Source organism: Crinia signifera, chromosome 1 (assembly GCF_055691185.1).
Source record: "Crinia signifera chromosome 1, ASM5569118v1, whole genome shotgun sequence".
Classification (NCBI taxonomy): Eukaryota; Metazoa; Chordata; class Amphibia; order Anura; family Myobatrachidae; genus Crinia; species Crinia signifera.
Window position 1 is genome coordinate 250,622,187 of NC_139217.1, and position 15,008 is coordinate 250,637,194.

General features: G+C 47.9%; 1 protein-coding gene across 4 annotated transcripts in view; it reads left to right on the forward strand.

The window, feature by feature from the left end:
• Window positions 1–15,008, forward strand: part of LOC146072834 (ciliary microtubule inner protein 2B-like) — a 58,124-nt gene that overhangs the window by 10,168 nt on the left and 32,948 nt on the right. Inside the window, exon 2 of one of the 4 annotated variants that reach the window (XM_083180024.1) lies at window positions 480–618. The exons of 1 other annotated variant lie outside the window; for it this stretch is intronic. In XM_083180024.1, the coding sequence (XP_083036150.1) occupies window positions 565–618 (54 nt within the window). In that variant the 5' untranslated portion in view covers window positions 480–564. Of the gene's footprint in view, window positions 1–479; window positions 619–2,619; window positions 3,105–15,008 lie in introns of those variants that run through there. 2 more of the 4 variants (XM_083180044.1, XM_083180037.1) reach the window with 2 other exon arrangements.

Consider the following 15,008-nt stretch of genomic DNA (forward strand, 5'->3'; position numbering starts at 1 on the left):
GTCTGCTGTTTCCACTGGCTACCAGTATTTATCGCAGTATATAATTCCAGTCTGTTGCCACTGGCTACCAGTATTTATTGCAGTATATAATTCCAATCTGCTGTTTCCACTGGCTACCAGTACTATCAGTCTAGGGGTGCCCACATGTGTGCTGTATCCATCCAGGGGTGCACACATGTGTGCTGTATTTGTCCAGGGGTGCCCCCATGTGTCCTGTATCAGTCCTGGGGTGCCCGCATGTGTGCCGTATAATTCCAGGGGTGCCCCATGTGTCCCATATCAGACCAGGGGAGCTGCCCTTTTTTTTAATGAAAATAAAATTAAGGTTTTTTTTTTTTACTGCAAGGGCTGTTAAATGCGCTGTAGTCCAGGGGTGAGCCAAGAGTTCTGTATAATTCATGGGGTGTTGCTAAGTAAGGTGTGCTGCTCTTTTTTATAATTAAAAGAATACACATTTTTATTTTTTATTTTTACTGCAGGAATTTGTCTGCCGTATAATTCCATGCCTGCCGCCATGTGTGCCGTAACAGTCCAGGGGTGCCGCCATCTGTGCCGTATAATTCCATGTGTGCTGTATCAGGTCAGGGGTGCCACCATCTGTGCCGTATAATTCCTGGGGTAAGCCAAGTCTGCCGTATAATTCATGGGGTGCTGACAAGTGTGCTGTATTAGTCCAGGGGTGATGCTAAGCATGCCATATCGGTCCAGGGGTGATGCTAGGTGTGCCGTATCAGACTAGGGGGGATGCTAAGTGTGCCATATCAGTCCAGGGGTGATGCTAAATGTGCCGTATCAGTCCAGGGGTGATGATACCTGTGCCATATCAGTCCAGGGGTAATTCTAGGTGTGCAGTATCAGCCTAGAGGGTATGCTAAGTGTGCCATATCAGTCTAGTGTTTGTGCCGCACACTTGTGTGGCTTATCATAGTTATCCAGCTACCTCGGTGCAAACTTTTGCCCTAAAAACAATATTGTAAGGTGTGAGCTGTTCAGAATAGACTGTAAATGAGTGGAAATGAATGTTATTGAGGTTAATATAGCGTAGGAGCAAAAAAAAAAAAATAATTCTGCGATTTTAGCAGTTTTTATGCTTTTTTAACAAAAAAAAACAGAACCCAAAACCCAAGAAATCCAAACACAAAACGCTTAGGAGGTGTTTTGGCAAAACCCATTAGAACCCAAAACCTCAAGGTAATCAGAACCCAAAACCCGAAAAGTGGCCGGTGCACATCTCTAGTTCCCATACACGGTACAATTGTTGGATGCGATGAAATGCGCGCTCCCGTCACACATCTCATCGCACAGCTCAAAAATGATGTGCTGCATAATAGCGTGAGAGCTCATGCTGAGCCTGCTGTCAGCACAGCACATGCTGTAGGTGTGCTGCTGCTGAGAGGGGGGTGTGGCAATAACACTCCCCCTTTGACTTTACCGTTTTTTTTTTCACACTCCTTAAACAGTTTGGGGCATGGCCTAATCGTTGGAGGTGGCCACACCTCACACAATTAGGCCACGCCCCCAGAATGTTACCGGGGCCCGGTATACCTCTCGGCTGCCCTGGCAACAAGAGATATCATTCAATGGTTCTTGACCATCGGATGATTTATCCTGCCTTTGCAAATATAAATCTGTGAAGATGGACTTATATTTGTGGGTGCCGGGAAGAAGACAGACTTCGCCCACTCGCATTCCCATGGGAACACCCAGTTTTTTCATGGGGACGCCCATGAAATGCTGGAACTTATCATGGCCCAGCACCGCCACCACCCCTATCCCTTCCTCCCCGCTGCGAACGGCCGGGTGACATTGTCAATTGCCATGGCAGTTCCCAGTTGGGGTTTGCACATGCGCAGAAATGCGCATGCGCAAACCCCGACCATCGAGTTAACCAGAATCGGCCCCATAGTGCAATGGGTTGTTTGAGGGAGGGGCCCCAAACTGGTCATAGATGTGACCAGAGAATAATAGAGTATTTTTATTTTTAGAATTCCTTCTTCAATAATTAATCTCTCTTCAAAAACCATTATCTACTTCAGCATCGTCGTAACAACCCCTTTCATTATAATATTAATAAACCACTTTACAACCATTATCTTCAAAATCCACATTATTAATTAGCCCCAACATAATCAAGTAAGTCATGTATGTTAACTCCTTAAATCCTTCTCTAATATCAGGTTCCAATTTTGAGGTTGTGTGTTAACATATATATATATATATATATATATATATATATATGCGACAGGAGAGAAGAAAAAGGTGCGCTCCATAGTGCATTAAAAGAGACAATTTATTGGAAATAAAACAATTCCTGGGTACAGCACAATAAAAGCCTCGTACCAGATAGTCAAGCTCTGTGGACTGGCTACCACATGATTTGTACATACGATCCAAGGCAAAACTGCTCACAGGTCCGGACTCTCTGGAACTCCCTCGAGAACACCGCCAGGCTGGTTTGCCGTGCAGAGGACGGGGAAAGCCATCGAAGTAGAATGACACCAGGAGGTGTGTAGTGGGTAGGGTGAGCGACGTAGGTCTGACGCGTTTCACAAGACTTCGTCAGAGGGCGCGGCTACTACTTCTGCTCACTCTGGTTTTATGGTACAATGACCTTAATGTATTTAGCACACCATATACCCCTTTTACGCAACATGCAACACAATAGTAGGCCCCTTATTCTTGGCTCCCACTGTACATAGTAATTCCACACTCCAGCTCCCTCTTAGTAATTCCACACACCTGCCCCATTAGTAATGCCACGCATGCCCCTCACATTTCCACACACCAGCTCCACACACCTACCCCCATTAGTAATGCCACACACCTGCCCCATTAGTAATGTCACACACCTGCCCCTCTTTAGATATTCCAAACACCTGCGTGCCAGCCTTGAAAAATGGAGCTGATTACAGCCCCACACAGTTACAGCAACTCACCCATCCTCAGCGGCAGTGACAGTGACATGTGGGCGGCAGGCGGCTCGGCGCTGCTGTACAGCATACCACCACCCCCAACGGCAGGCAGAGTATGCGGCGGCGATAACAGCAGCAGCAGATTCCCATAACGGCAGCAACGGAGGCAAGAAGGATGGCAGCCCAGCTACAGTAAGTACTATTATGCTGTGTATTATAGCTATTTGCTGATTGAGCTGCATGTATTGAATGCAAGCTCACACAGTACATATACCAATGGGTAGATGCCGCTCCTGTGTATACTACATACCCCTATACACTGCTGTATGTGTGTCCAATGGTGGGTGTGTGCGGCGTAGTCCTACGGCCTTCTGCGCATGCACCGGCCTGCATCTGGCACCTGCTACATACAGGCTGAGCGTCGGCTACACAGGACTATGGGCCTTATTCTACTTCACTCTTTCTGACAAAATCCTTCTTAGATGGACAAAACCATATGCACTGCAGGGGGGCAGATGTAAAATGTGCAGAGAGAATTAGATTTGGGTGAGTTATTTTTTTCTGTGCAGGGTAAATACTGGCTGCATTATGTTTACACTGCAATATAGATCTCACTTTGAAGTAAAACCCCACCCAAATCTAATTCTCTCTGCACATGTTACATCTGCCCCACCTGCAGTGCACATGGTTTTGTCCATCTAAGAAGGATTTTGTCAGAAAGAGTGAACTAGAATAACCCCCTATGCTGCCCGGCCCGCACATACCGCCGCCATCTGACACGCATAAAGCAGCGTATAGGGGTATATAGTATAAAAATTGAATGGAACTATTTTATTTGTGAGGTAGATATTTGTAATAAATGAAGCATTTAAGTAAGGCAGAAAATACTGATAAATAGGAAAAAATAATGTTTAACCTCTCAGGTTTTATTTAAAATGTCTTGAAGATCTGTAAATACATGTTATCCCCAAGTGTCTAATCTCTTTGCTGTGGTGAAGTGACAGTAGTATATCTTTTGTTTGTAAACACCTAATACTTTTTTTTGTACTCCTACGATTTTGAATGTGATGGTGATGTTCCTTATTTCTGCCTGTGGTGAGGTTTTCTATTTAACAGGTCTGCCTGAGTCACATTATTAGTATGACTAAGCAATGTTTTTTTTTTTTTTCTTTTTATCTGAAAGTTGTACTAAAAACAAAGACACATTACAGAGTTTGAATTAAGCTGACAGAAGTAGACACTTCTGCTTTGCAATAAAGTATTGACAAAGCTTTAACAGGAATTGACATTTCAAGTCACTTTTTTCTTTCAAGTCACATACAATCTCCTCCAGCCGCCCGGGACCGACCACATGCAATCCTCGCTCCCCGCAGCAGGGAGAGGGTCGGTGCAAGGCTGCACATTTTGCATCGTTGTGTGTGGATTAAATGCTGCACGCCACTCACACAGCCGCCCGCACCCCCCCCCCCCCCTCACTCACCAAGTTTCCTGCATGGCTGCGAATGGATGTTGCGCAGTGTGTATGGACAGCGATGATCACTATCATCGCTGGGTGGAAAGCCGCTCAGTGCATACACATTGAGGGGCTTTCCCCCTGGGCCCTGCCCACGCCGTCAGCGGGGAGAGGACCGCTTTGCATAGTGCAGAGCTATGCAAAGCCATCCACAAAGCCACTCATCTGCTGGTATACCAGCAAATAAGCAGCTTTCCCAGTGATGATGCAGGAGCGCGCAGCCGCGCTCACCGCCGGGGCATACACACTGGTCGGCTTTGAACTGAAAGCCACTCAAACATGCTGCTTTGAGCGGCTTTCAGCTCAAAGTCGCCCAGTGTGTATGGGCCTTTAGACACTCTCTAGTGACTTAGCTTTGCGTGTTCCCTATACGGGAACAGGATGTGCAGCTGACATCCGGTGATGTCAGCTGCCGGCCCCCAGAAGCCTCCGAGTCCTCACTGCCTAATTTCCATGGGAATGTCCAGTGTTTTCATGGGAACACCCAAGAAATGCTGGGCATTCCCATGAGCGTGTCCCCTCGCTGCTGCCCTACGTCCCCCGCCCTCACTGGTAGCTGCGAACAGAACGACGAACTAGCAGTTTGCCGTGCCCATCAGCATATGCACATGTGCATAAATATAAATGCACCGGGCAGCGATCCGATTAGAATAAGGCAGCATATGTGCAGAACAGACACATGCGATTTCGGCTGATTTCACCCTATTTCTCGGCCCGATCCACTGGAATCAGGAGAAATCGGGCCCAAATCGCATTGTGTATAGAACCTTTATCTCCATTTGTGTTACACTAAAACACTGTACACATCATATTTTTATATTATTTTCCCCCCATACCATGTAACTCCTCATTGGTGGTGCTCCACTGCAACATTTAAACGCTAATATAGCACATAAACTGACATTTTAACTCTGCATATTTAAAAAGGACTTCCATGGTGTATTTGACATCTACAGTATACGTAGGAAGGCACAGCAGGAAACAAACATAAGTACAGCTCATCCCGTCTGCAGGTTTAGCGATAAGTATGATAAGAGCTTTGTTATAACAGTATCCGGTCCCTGGGTCAACATGTCTAGGCCGACCACTAGTGGTTGACAGTGACTAGTTTGACACTACAAATGGTCGACATACTCTAGGTCGCCATTGAAAGAAGGTTGACACAATTAAAAGGCCGACATTGACATGGTCGACACTGAAAAGGTGTGTTTTTTTTTTTTCAACAACTTGATGGATACTTTACCATCCAAGTGGGCATAGAGTTAGATTATAATAGTGCCTCGAAGCATGGTGAGCACAGCCAGCCATGCGATGGGGACACAGTACACTTATATGGTGTCCATGTTGAAATATAACGCAAAAAACTTATGTTGACCTTCCCATTGTCGACCTAATGCTTGTGTCGACCTAAGCACTGTCGACCGTCAGTGGTGGAATTAATGTATGTCGACCTTCATTGAGTGTACCCTCTGATACCCGCACAATGAATGGCTTATTAGCTGCCCTTCTCACTGCTGCAGACACAGCAGCTGCCTATCTGCCTGTTCCCACTAGCCTCTGGTGCTGCTAAATAAAAGAGCATTAAGTACAATGTGACAGCAGATAACAGTAGTTTACTTCACTCCATGTTATCTGTTCAAAAAAAAAAACTTCTTTGACCTCCAGGATTACAGTAGTTTATGTTATGGACTTTTCTAAACCACAAAAAAACTGAACATATTTTTACTATAACATATTTGCTTTGACGAGTCTGCACTTGAGCTCTTTTGTTCTTGAAGTTTTGGATTATGAAATCATATTTTAAGGCTATAGGCAGAGGTGTAGCTACGGTGGAGCCGGCGAAACTCAAACTCCGGGCACTGTCACCTCGCACGAAAGGGCTCACCCCCCCCCCCCCCCACCACCACCACCACCACCTCAGATCGGATCTGTGTTACCGATTTTTAGTGCTGCGCTCCTGGTCCCCTCTGACCTGTCCTGTCAAACTGAGCGGCGCCGTACAGCATACAGGACAGCTGAGCGATAGCTCAGCTGTCCAATAGTGTGCAATGAAGCAGCTCTGTCATTGGTTGGCTTGCAGGCTGCAAGGAGAGAGGAGGCGGGACTCATGAAGAGAGAGCACAGACTGATGCAGCATATAGGGAAAGAATAGCTGTCTGATGCTGCTTTCCCACTGCCTACACGGGTAATGACCCGTTTTTTTTAAACGGGTCTTTAAACGGGTAAGAGCCATAAAGACTCTTTCCCACTGCAGCTTTTAAACGGTAAATTACCGTTTAAAAGCTGTTTTTGTCACATTCACACTTACCCGTTTAAAAACCCGTTTAAGCAGTGTAAAGATAGGGGGGGGGGAGAATTTAAAAAAAAAAAACGGCGTGGGGTCCCCCCCACTGCCGTAACCAGCACCAGGCTGAAAGAGCCGGGGCTGGTAATAAAAAATCAGGAAACCCGACAAATAGGGGATTCCTGATTTTTTACAACCAGCCCCAGGCTCCAGGTCTGGGGCTGGTTCCCAAAATACGGGGGACAAAATGACTAGGGGTCCCCCGTATTTTAAGAACCAGCCCCAGGCACAACCAGCCAGCAGGGTAATGCCACAGCCGGGGGACACTTATGATATAAGTTCCCGCGGCCAAAGCATTAACCCTACCGACCAGTCAGCCTGGCCAGGGGCCCTGGGGGAGTGGGGACCCCCCCAATAAAGGGGTCCCCCCCCTCCAGGACTTACCTGACCAGGCTGAAGCCTGGTGCTGTCCTCGATGCCCCTGGGCGGTGGGCATCGAGCTGATGGTATGGTGTAAAAAATAGAATAAAAACCATTGTCTTTTACTGGTGAACTATGAGTCCCAGCAAGCCTCCCCCGCAAGCTGGGACTTGGAGAACCACAAGTCCCAGCCTGCGGGGCATTAAAGGGCCCGCTGGGTCTTGTAGTTCCACAGTAAAAGAAAGAGTTAAATAAACACACTGACACACGTGAAAAATAAAAGTTTAATACATACATAACACATACATACTGATACTTACCTATCTTGAGCCCGTAGGTAGCCCTGGTCCTGATGTCCTGGTCCGTGTCGGCGTCTGTATCCATGTCGGCATCCCTGTCGGCGACGGCGTCGGCGGTCCGGAGTCCGAAGAAATCCATTTGGGAAGCTGTGGAAGGAAACCATACTCACCTGTCCCAGCGCGACGTAGTCCAGGTAAGTTCTTTGCAAAAAAAACAAACCGAACACCCGAACCAAGCGGACAGCTGAGACGCACGGTGTTTGTTTACATCGTGCGGCTCCGCCTCCCGAATGCCGCTATTGGCCGCTAGGCCGCAAGGCGGCCAATAGCGGCATTCGGGGGCGGAGCCGCACGATGTAAACACACCGTGCGGCTCTCTGCCTGTTCGTTTGGTTCGGGTGTCGGTTTGTTTTTTTTGCAAAGACCTTACCTGGACTACGTCGCGCTGGGACAGGTGAGTATGGTTTCCTTCCACAGCTTCCCAAATGGATTTCTTCGGACTCCGGACCGCCGACGCCGACAGGGATGCCGACATGGATACAGACGCCGACACGGACCAGGACATCAGGACCAGGGCTACCTAAGGGCTCAAGATAGGTAAGTATCAGTATGTATGTGTTATGTATGTATTAAACTTTTATTTTTCTGGCTTGTCAGTGTGTTTATTTAACTCTTTCTTTTACTGTGGAACTACAAGACCCAGCGGGCCCTTTAATGCCCCGCAGGCTGGGACTTGTGGTTCTCCAAGTCCCAGCTTGCGGGGGAGGCTTGCTGGGACTCATAGTTCACCAGTAAAAGACAATGGTTTTTATTCTATTTTTTACACCATACCATCAGCTCGATGCCCACCGCCCAGGGGCATCGAGGACAGCACCAGGCTTCAGCCTGGTCAGGTAAGTCCTGGAGGGGGGGGACCCCTTTATTGGGGGGGTCCCCACTCCCCCAGGGCCCCTGGCCAGGCTGACTGGTCGGTAGGGTTAATGCTTTGGCCGCGGGAACTTATATCATAAGTGTCCCCCGGCTGTGGCATTACCCTGCTGGCTGGTTGTGCCTGGGGCTGGTTCTTAAAATACGAGGGACCCCTAGTCATTTTGTCCCCCGTATTTTGGGAACCAGCCCCGGACCTGGAGCCTGGGGCTGGTTGTAAAAAATCAGGGAACCCCTATTTGTCGGGTTTCCTGATTTTTTTAATACCAGCCCCGGCTCCTTCAGCCTGGTGCTGGTTACAGCAGTGGGGGGGGACCCCATGCCGTTTTTTTTTTTAACGGGTAAAGGGCTACCCCTTTCCCACTGCCGAAAAAACGGCTTTTACACGGTAAAAACACTGCTTTTTACCCGGTTAACAAATACCGGTATTTGTTAACCGTGTAAAGCAACCTGGAGCTTTCCCACTGCAGCTCTAGCCGTTTAAAAAGGCTAAAAAAACGTCATTTTACCGTGTAAAGCCTGCAGTGGGAAAGGGGTATGAGAGTAACGTGTAGGCTCTGGCAAACAGTGCAGTGCTGTTATTCAGCATCAGCAAAAATGTAAGGAAGTTTGTAACTTTTATTTTTGGTAATTACATGAGAAGTACAAGCACTAAGTGCACCCCAGCACAGTACTTTTATTTTGGCACCTTGGAAAATAAGCGCCTCACTTCTCTCTCTTCCTGCCGCCTGGTCTGTGTGCGGCAAGAAGAGAGAGAGATGCAGCGCCGCTTGATGCGAGGCAGGAGCAGAGAGAGGCTCTGTGCTGCTTGATGTGTCCGCGTGACTGAAGCCGCAGAGAGACCAGGTAGTGGCCGCCCACAGAGAGCCCAAGTAGGCTGTCACATGTACGGATACGGGAACAGCAGCACTGTGCACTGTGCAGTGTTACATGCACCTCTGCACTGTTATAATTTTAATCTCCCATTACATGACACACTGCTAGGAGCATGTGTGTTTATATATGGAGGTGGGGGGGGCGCCGTGACATGAGCTTGCTCCAGGTGCTATGGCTTCATGCTACACCACTGGCTATAGGGTCTGTAATAGTACATTGAGCAGATTGTAGTCTGGTACAATCTTAAATGGTAGAAATGTATTTTTATAAAATGGAAAAGAAAATGATTTTGAAAGAAATATTATATCCAGTACTAAACACAGGAGCTAATTCAGAGGTGGATGCTAATTGCTCTGCCACTGCATCTTGGTACACAGCAGTATTAATGAAAATATACAAAAAGCAATAGCAACCAATCAAATTATCTTATCTTCTAGAATCAGCTAAATACATAAGAAGTATAATATGACTGGTTGCTATAGGCAACATCCCGGGCTAGGTATAATTTTTTTAGACTCTGCAATAAATAAAAAAAGAAAATTGCACATTTACTGCAAAACGCACATGTAATAGTGTGTGATTAGCGGTAAAACTTGCATGTTTTGCACTGACGAAGAAAGTGCACATTCAAAATCGTATCCGGATTTTTTCTTATAGAAAACATCCAAAAGCGTAAATGAAGTTGAAGTAGGGAGGCGTGGCGTTTGTGTGGGCGGGCTAGTGGTGCATCTCTGCTTGCTGCTTAACCCAGACTACTCCTCCCCAAGTGCCTCCTCAAGGTTCCTCCTTCAGCTGCTAATCGGGAACCACGGAAGGAAGAGGAGAGATCACTATCACCAGCTCCTATGATCCTTCCCAGCTCGGGCTGCTCCAGCCTCAGCAAGCAGCCAAGTTGCCTGCAGAGAACAGCGCTGCTGCTGACCATGTCATCTGTTCTCCTGGACTGACAGCAACAAAACATCAGTTATAATAATAAATGGCAATGGCATCAGATTAATGATCATTTAATATGCATGGAGGGCGGTGGGTTGTGGGCATTTGCTATAATGTGTATACTGTAAAACGGATGGAAACATAAGGGGGTGGTGGGATGAAAGTACCATGCATATAAGTGGTTGAGTGATTAACCCCTTCAGTGGTGCTTTTTTTTTAGGGAGAGCTCCTCACTGGGTGAGTTTTTTATGGGGAGTGCTCCCTAAAAAAACCACCACTGTCTCCCCGGATCCAGGCAGCGCCGCTGAACCGTCAATCAGCCGCTGTCCGGCCCTGCGCCCCCGCTCCCCATCCCTACATGCTGCGACCCGGCTTGTCATAAGTCGGCAATGCAGGCTGTAATGTAACAGCCGGGGGGGCGGGGTGAGCCAGGGGCGTGGTGGAGGGAGCCGGGCAGCGCTGAAGCTGCCTGAGTTCAGCGATGAACTCAGCAGCGCTGCCCGGCGCTAATCACTGGCAATCCCGAGAATTTTCCAAGCTTGCCAGCCTGGGAATTAAGGCATAGCCCGGAAATTTCTCGGGATTGCCAGTGAAGGGGTTAACCTAAAATATATAAAGGGCATATGTCTATCCACTCCCATCCATCCACCTGTTCATCTATACCCCCCTCCTGCCCCTTTTTTTGTCCATCAATGCACCCTCCCATCTGTTCATCTATGCCCCCTCCCATCAGTCTGTCTATACCCCATATGGTGCTCTGTCTGCTCCTCTGTCCATCTATGCCACCTCCTGTCCTTCTGTCTGTCTGTCTTTGCCCACACACCCACCCCAGTCTATCCATCTTTGCTTCTCCCTTTTGCCTATCTATGCCCCCTTGCATCTGTCAATCTGTCCATGTAAACCCACTCCCTTCCTTACGTCCATCCGTCTATACCCTTGCCTGTCCATCCGTCTATCTGTGCCCCTGCTGTCAATGTGTGCCCCTTCCATTCTGTCTGTCTTTGCCCCCTTCCATCCATTTGTCTGTCTGTTTGTCTATGCCCCCTCACTCCTATGGGTTTGTCTATCCATTTATGCCCCTTCCTGCACTCATCTGTCTATATCCCCATATGGTGTTCTGGCTATAATCCCTATGCCCATGTACATGTCCATCCTTCCAAGCACCCAAGTCCATCCATGCTTCCACTTGGTCCTGAGCTGTGATCAAGTAGTGTCTCTCCTGTTCGCTCCTTCTCCCTCTGGGCCAGATTCTCTAAGCTTCAAAAGTGATAAAATAGAGAGTGATAAACAGCCAGCCAATCAGCTCCTGCCTGACATTTTTCAAACACAGTCTGTGACATGGCAGGTAGGAGCTGATTGGCTGGCTGTTTATCACTCTCTATTTTATCACTTTTGAAGCTTAGAGAATCTGTCCCTCTGTCTCTCCCTAACATTTTCTGATCTCTTTCTCTCTCCCTCCCTTTCTAACTTGCTCCTCACTTTCTCTCTCCCTGAAACCCTGTTTCTCTCTCTCCTGCCCCTAAGGGGCATTGTAGTGAAAAACGATAGGGGGTCCTTTCAAGATTTTGCTATGGGGCCCACCAACTTGTAGTTACGCACCTGACATGCAAGGGCAGTGGCGCCACTTGGCCGGCATGGAGTATGCATTTGCCTAGTTTTTCTATGTCTAGGGCTTGTTCTTTGATGACATTGCATTGCCAGGATCTCATGCCTTAAGGCCCTAAAGCCCTGCCCCCATATAATGTCATCCTTGCTAGCAGTGGCGCCGGAACGGGGGGGGGGGGGGGGCGAGGGGGCAGCTTGCCCCCCCCCCCCAAAATTACTGAGGCGCCAGTATGTCCGGCCCGCCCGCCTATATTACAGCCGCCCGCCTATATTAAAGAAGTATCATCCGCCCGGCCGCCTATATTTCATACCAGGCGCCGGGGATGGCTGCTGCTGCTGCCGCCGGGGAGATGTGCATAAGACGCGCCAGCCAATCACTGCCGGCGCATCCCCTCCACATACACTGTGATTGGCGGGCGCGTCTTCTACACATCTCCCCGGCGGCAGCAGCAGCAGCCATCCCCGGCGCCTGGTATGTAATAAAGGAGGGCGGGCGGATGATTATACCAGCGGCACGGGAGAGGGTTACAGGGGACAGCCGTCCCAGGCAACGGCAGACTCACCAGTTTAGCTGCCCAGCCGATCACCTCCCCCGCTCAACCCTTTATTCAGCCCCCCGCACGTTCATCTCCCTGGCCACACTGTTCGCAGCTGGCTGCTGGAGGCAGGAAGGAGATGGGCACAGAGGAGCCTGTCTGCCCGGCCTGTCTGTCCGAGCAGCCACCCTAGGCTCCCCTCATTGACAGGCTGCCTGCTGTGTGTCGCTGCTGGGACTCGGAGGCTGAGCAAGAAGTCCTCCAGGAGCTACATTAGGGAAAAGGTACTTTTGTGTATGCTGTGGGTGAATATTGGAGGGCCAGGGAGAGTGCTTTTTTTTTTGGGGGGGGGGGGGGGTTATTTGAATGGGGTGGGAAAGTGCTGTAGGGTGGACAGTGAGTGGGTTGAGAGGGGTGTTGTGTGTGAGTAGTTGAAGGGGAGATTTCATTAAATGTGTATGTATTTTTATATGAGTCAGGGTTATACATAGAGAAACCCCTCTTTAGAAATCCTGCGTTTGCCCCTGGGTGTGTGGTATAATGTTAAGCCATGCCCCGTCTACGACAAATTGGGGGGGCGCAAAACATGCCCTTGCTCCGGGCACCATGGCACCTAGCTGCACCACTGGATAATACATAAGTAATATAGGGGCGGGCGGGCGGCTGATAATAAATCAGTTATATAGCCTGGCGGGCGGGTGGGCAGCTGATTAATCAGTAATATAGCCGGGCGGGTGGCAGGGAAGATGTGCGCCCGCCAATGCTGCTTCTCTCACCCTCCCTTCCCCAGTGACTGACACATCCAGGGGTTGTCATTTACCCCTGGATTCACACCCAAACAGGTTTATGTAATTATGTCTGATTATCATAATCAGACATAATCACATAAATCTGTTTGGGGGTGACACTGCCACTTTTTCCACTTTTTACGAGTAAATGACAACCCCTGGATTAATGTAAATCCTGGTGTCTCTGGCCACATGTATATGCCGCTGCCCGGTGTATAATGCCCACGTGTATATGCCGCTGCCCCAGGGGCGGATCCAGGATAAAATGACAGGGGGGGCACCATGATAAAAGAGGGTTTAGGTGGGGGAGGGTGCGGTGTTAGTGGTGCCAGTGTACATGCTAAGAGAGCGGCAGAGAGAGGGTGGGAATGGGATTAAAAGTAGGCGCTGGCATTTAAAGTACGCAGGACCACCATGGCGACAAAAGCGAAGGATGTAGTTGTACGCGCTCCGGAAAAGGGGTGTGGCCACTCAACAGAGGTGTGTCCTTGAGTGTAGTCTACAACTTCTACACATTATGCAACAAAATACTAGACCCCTTTATACTTCCCCCTTACACATGATGCCAAATGGAATGAAACTAAATTCACATAATTCCACATGGATTGAGCCAAAATTCAAATAATGCCACATGGATTGTGTCAAAATTCACATAATGCCACACGGATTGAGCCAAAATTTACATAATAACACACGGATTTAGCCAAAATTCACATAATGCCAAATGGATTGAGCCAAAATTCACATAATGCCACATGGATTGTGTCAAAATTCACATAATGCCACATGGATTGAGCCAAAATTCACATAATGCCAAATGGATTGAGCCAAAATTCACATAATGCAACATGGATTGAGTCAAAATTCACATACTGCCACACAAATTGAGCCAAAATTCACATAATGCCACATGGATTGAGCCAAAATTCACATAATGCCACATGGATTGAGCCAAAATTCACATAATGCCACATGGATTGAGCCAAAATTCACATAATGCCACATGGATTGAGCCAAAATTCACATAATACCACACGGATTGAGCCAAAATTCACATAATGCCAAATGGATTGAGCCAAAATTCACATAATGCAACATGGATTGAGTCAAAATTCACATACTGCCACACGAATTGAGCCAAAATTCACATAATGCCACATGGATTGAGCCAAAATTCACATACTGCCACACGGAATGAGACAAAATTAACATAATACCACACGGATTGAGACAAAATTCACATAATGCCACATATATTGAGCCAAAATTCACATAATGCCACACGGATTGAGCCAGAATTCACATAATGCCACACAGATTAAGCCAAAATTCACAATACGCTTTATAAACAGGGACATTGTCCACCAAAGGCATGCATTAAACATTTACACCATAATGTCCATTACACGTTAAGTTACACGCCATTATGTCCATTATGTATTATGCCAAACACCATAATGCCTATTAAAAATTATGCTACATAAATGCTGCTTATCTACATGCTCATTGCCAGAGGTTCTATGCTCGTTGCCATGTGGGATAACATGTTCATTGCTAAGGGGGAATACATGCTCGCGCTAAATGGGGGACAGCTGCCGCCAGGCAGAAGTGATAGCCACTGACAGTGGCAGAGCCTGGCTGTATTCAGAGCACTGCAGGTACCGACTATTTGAAATAATACCCCTTTCACACCAGAAAATGCATTCCCAGTTTGGCCCCTTTTACACCAGCCTAGTCCCTGCATTTTCTGGTGTGAGGGGGAGAGAAAACCACCCCTCCCCCCCCCCCCCCCTTTAACCAGTTATCTCATTTAACTGGCTATATCTTTGGAAGCAACTGACCCATTTTCATGAGTATCATATTGAAGAACTTTTGAGTGGGCTTTGAATGATTTTGGTCGAGTGAAACTGGAACG